Source organism: Pterocles gutturalis, unplaced genomic scaffold (assembly GCF_000699245.1).
Source record: "Pterocles gutturalis isolate BGI_N339 unplaced genomic scaffold, ASM69924v1 scaffold31175, whole genome shotgun sequence".
Taxonomy (NCBI): domain Eukaryota; kingdom Metazoa; phylum Chordata; class Aves; order Pterocliformes; family Pteroclidae; genus Pterocles; species Pterocles gutturalis.
In genome coordinates, this window is record NW_010142326.1 from 27,831 (window position 1) to 32,033 (window position 4,203).

Here is a 4,203-nt window from a genome sequence, read left to right on the forward strand (position 1 = left end):
ACTTTTATAAATTGAAATTCAATGACTGGTAATACACTTCTGTGTCTAGGGCAATTATTTATGTATCAGTAGTGAACATTCTTTGAGACACTGTATTTTTGATAATTCATTTTGCATAATTTGATACTTAACATATAATGTAACTGTAGTTTATCTGTTTTTTATTTTAATATCAGTAATGTAAAACATATACTGAGTTATTTGACAGTCACAGATGACTCATGTTGCAATTGTCTATTTATATGTTTCATTTAACTACCAATCTGCCAACAAACAAAAATATTTCTATAGCATCCTATATTCTGTAAACCTAAAACTACTTACAGATACTGACTTTTTAGCATGTGACACACTTAACATTTAATCTGATATTGTCTTTCATTCCCTCCCCTCCATTTAAACTTGTATATTTCAGTTTCTTTGTGCTGTTTTGACATTTTCTGTGTCTGTGACATACACTTTCCTATTTTGAGAAAGTCTATGAAAACAATATTAAACTTCTGAACACCAGTTTTAAAGAATAATTACTGTAAAACCCTGTAAAAGGGAGCTATTGAAGATGGAAAATCATGTCATTACTCAGAGTAATCCACCAAAACACAAATTTTACAGGGGAATGTTCCAAGACCTGGAGCAATGTAGTTGGACAGAACTCTCCTGTGCAATGATACTAATAAACTCAATCTTGTAGGTTTTATTAGTATTCGTTTGCAGTCTCCTGTCTTTTGAGGATTATTGTTTCTTGGTCAGAGTGGCACCTAGAGCTGAGTCAATGATAGTTCAATTTTTTGGATTGCAGTTTACCTCTCATGTTGTATAGTAATTAAGAAAAAGAAACAAGTTAGATTACTTTAATAATCATAGGGTATAACTCTAATTAAGCCAAGTAAAACTCCGTTCCTACTACATCTCAAAAGACTAGAAAAGTACTGTGAATAAGTAGTCCTAGATAGAAACAAATGTAGTATTGAGCCCTTAGAATATTGTTGGAATTGTCATTTTCATTTTCAAGCTTTCTCTGTCAGAGAAATTCATTCAAATGAACTGGAAGAGATACCAGAAAATCCAAAGAAATGTCTTTTTCCTCAGGGAATTTATTGTTTTATTGTTTTGGGCAAGAGTCCAAATCACTAGGTCTGGGCAAGCAGCAAATTCTTCATGTGGAGGATAGAGGACAGGAATGTCCTGGACAAGTTCCACAAGGCCACTCTACCAGTGTAGGCCCAGGGCTGCTCAGATGGGGACAACTTGTAAAGTGAACTTCATTTGGTCAGCCAAGTCGCTCTCTAGGCTCCACTGACTGTATAGATTAGACAGCTACGGTAGCCATAATGGGAGCTCAGACACCTGAAGTTATGTATCTTAATGTATAAGGAGGTGCCATCTGCTAATGTTGAGTTAATACCACATTCACTGGAATAAATATATAAATAAATAAATATATAAATAAAAACGTTTTACCTTTTCTGGCATTTCTGTATCATTTAAAAGGTTATAAAATACAGACCTATACTCTCTCACGGTTGATATTCTCTCACAGCTCACTGGTATTCAGTTAGAAAAAGTAACAAATTTCCTGAGACTTGTTAGTGAAAAATCACAGTGGAAAACAATGGTGTTTATGCTTGTGTGGGTGCAGGAGTGGCAAAGGAGCTACAAGTTTTTCCTTTCATCAAATTCTTTTAACCTAGGTGGTGTTCAATCATCTTTTCTCAGTCCATCTATGTTCAGTGCATATTTGGAAGCATAATTCTTCCTTTCAAAAGTGTTGGTGATATTAAGAACTTACACAAGTTTGCGCAATGTCTGTGTGATGAAAAGAGACATGCAGATCTTAAAGTTATCTTATCCTAGGATAGTCTGGAAATGTAATAGAGAGTGCCAAACTTTATCATTTATTGTTAATACACTCTTATTATGTGTACAAAACCTAATTTTGAAACAAGACATTTTGTGTGAGAGTCACATTCAGCTGGACTAGTAATAATATTAAAGCAGTAGGTGAAATGAGTGTGTTTTTCTGTTACTTAATCCAAAGGGTATTTCTTCACGTAATTTAAACAAGTATATTGTCTTGTACAATATTAGGGTAATTTTTCAATGTGGTTGTCATATCAGAATTATAGTTATTATTCATACAGTCTTTGTCATTGATATGTGATTTATATTTGGCCTCTTGTTTTCCAGGTCTCCCAACAAGGACATGGCTTCAAATGAAAGAGAGATTGTCGTTTGGGTGTGCCAGGAAGAGAAGATTGTATGTGGCCTGACAAAGCGCACAACTTGTGCAGAAGTGATTGAAGCGCTGCTTGAGGAACATCAGGCAACATTTGGAGAGAAAAAGGTCCTTTTTGGAAAACCTAGTGATTACTGCATTGTAGAAAAATGGAGAGGCTCGGAAAGAGTACTTCCTCCCTTGACAAGGATCCTGAGACTTTGGAAGGCCTGGGGGGAAGAGCAGTCTAATTTGCACTTTGTCTTGGTGAAGTCAGATGCTTTCCTCTCATTTCCATTGTGGAAGACAGCTGAAGCTAAGGTAGTACAAAATGTAGAAAAACAGTGGGACCTCAGTCCCGCAAATTACATGAAGATGTTGCCAATAGACAAACAAAAGAAAATTGTCAGGAAGACTTTCCGGAAACTGGCCAAACTTAAACAGGACAGTGTTCAGCAAGAGAGAGATAATATGGAGACACTGATTCATCTGATAATTTCTCAAGATCATACCATTCATCAGCAAGTCCTTAGAATGAAGGAACTAGATATGGAAATTGAAAAATGTGAAGCAAAATTCCATCTAGATCGTGTGGCCAATGATGGAGAAAATTATGTGCAGGACTCCTATTTAATGGTCAATCCAAGTGAGGCTGAGCAGCAAGGGAGTAGACTAGATGACCAAAAAGAGATGCATGACTATTTGAGCAAAAGTGAGGGAATATTACAGGTTGAAGAGAGACTGAAACATCACAAACAATTAATAGAGAAGCTGTGTGCTGAAATTGAAAGAGAAGTACATGGTATATGCACAGAAAAAAATGGAGATGATGTTCACCCAGAAGGAGCTGCTGATGCCGAACTGGAAAATTCGAATTTGGAAAGTGTAAAATGTGAGCTGGAAAAGAGTATGAAAGATGGTCTGAGAATCAACTCATACCTGAGCTGCATTCAGAAAGAACTTACATACAGGGACTCACTGCTTCAAAAGAAGGAAAAAGAATACGAACTTCTTACAGAGGAATTTAATTTGCTACATGTTAAAGACAACATTGAAATTAGGCTTCCATCAAATGAAGAGCCATCCAAGGGCAGTGGCAACTCCACTAACAGCGTTGCTCCTGACTTTGTTCATAGAGTGACTAATCTGGACATAAATGATACAGACTCTGACACTGGAATCAGCTCTACACACAGTCAGGACTCTGAGATAACTTCAGGGGACACAGTACTGTTGTCAACATAATTGAAAACAGTCACACATTTATCAAAAGTCATATTTTGGAGGATATTTATAAGAATTCGTAAACATTGTTTGCTTGAGAGTTTAGCCCTTCAAGATGTTAAAAATGTGGCACCGCTTTACAAAGTAACCAGCGTCTATTTATGTGCTTAATAGCATACTTGTGCTTAAATGCATGGTCAGTCTCATGGGCTAACTGCTAATAGGTGCAAGGTTGTTGGCTTTGCTGAATCAGGACAGACTGTTTAGACCTTGTAATATTAATACTCAGTGAAACAGGAGCATTCTGACTGGCTTGGACCAGAAGTCTGGAGATTTGATATCTCCTAATCTTTAGGCCCACTTCTGCATATCTCTAGCTTTTTAGGAATGTGAATTAGAGATTAGACCAAACTAGACAGAGGGCTTGATTTTCTGCTCTGTTACATTAGCTTTATTCATCTGGAGTTTCTCTGCCATGAAGCTACTGTAAAGGAATATATAATCGAGCATGTAATCTGTTAAAAAATAGTTTTTATGATATTGTAGAACAAAAAAAGCAATTGCATTTTTGCTGTATATTTAAATTTAGTTTTGAGTTATCAGAATATTTTCAAAACCACCTACATCTCATTTAAAAAAAATTAACTGTACACACGTATATTTTTAATTTCCATTCTCTTCTAGCAGCTAAGATCCTTAACACCTCTACTTATCTGCTGTTACCCTGTAGGTGCCCCAGTGATGCTTAAGTCCACATAGTTTCT

At 36.1% G+C, this 4,203-nt stretch overlaps 1 protein-coding gene across 1 annotated transcript; it reads left to right on the forward strand.

Annotated features, from left to right (window-relative positions):
- The first annotated feature begins 2,194 nt into the window (after nt 1-2,194).
- RASSF9 (Ras association (RalGDS/AF-6) domain family (N-terminal) member 9) lies at nt 2,195-3,460 on the forward strand. The gene has a single exon (XM_010084318.1). The coding sequence runs from the start codon at nt 2,204-2,206 to the stop codon at nt 3,458-3,460; it is 1,257 nt and encodes a 418-aa protein (XP_010082620.1). The 5' UTR covers nt 2,195-2,203.
- Nucleotides 3,461-4,203: the final 743 nt, after the last annotated feature.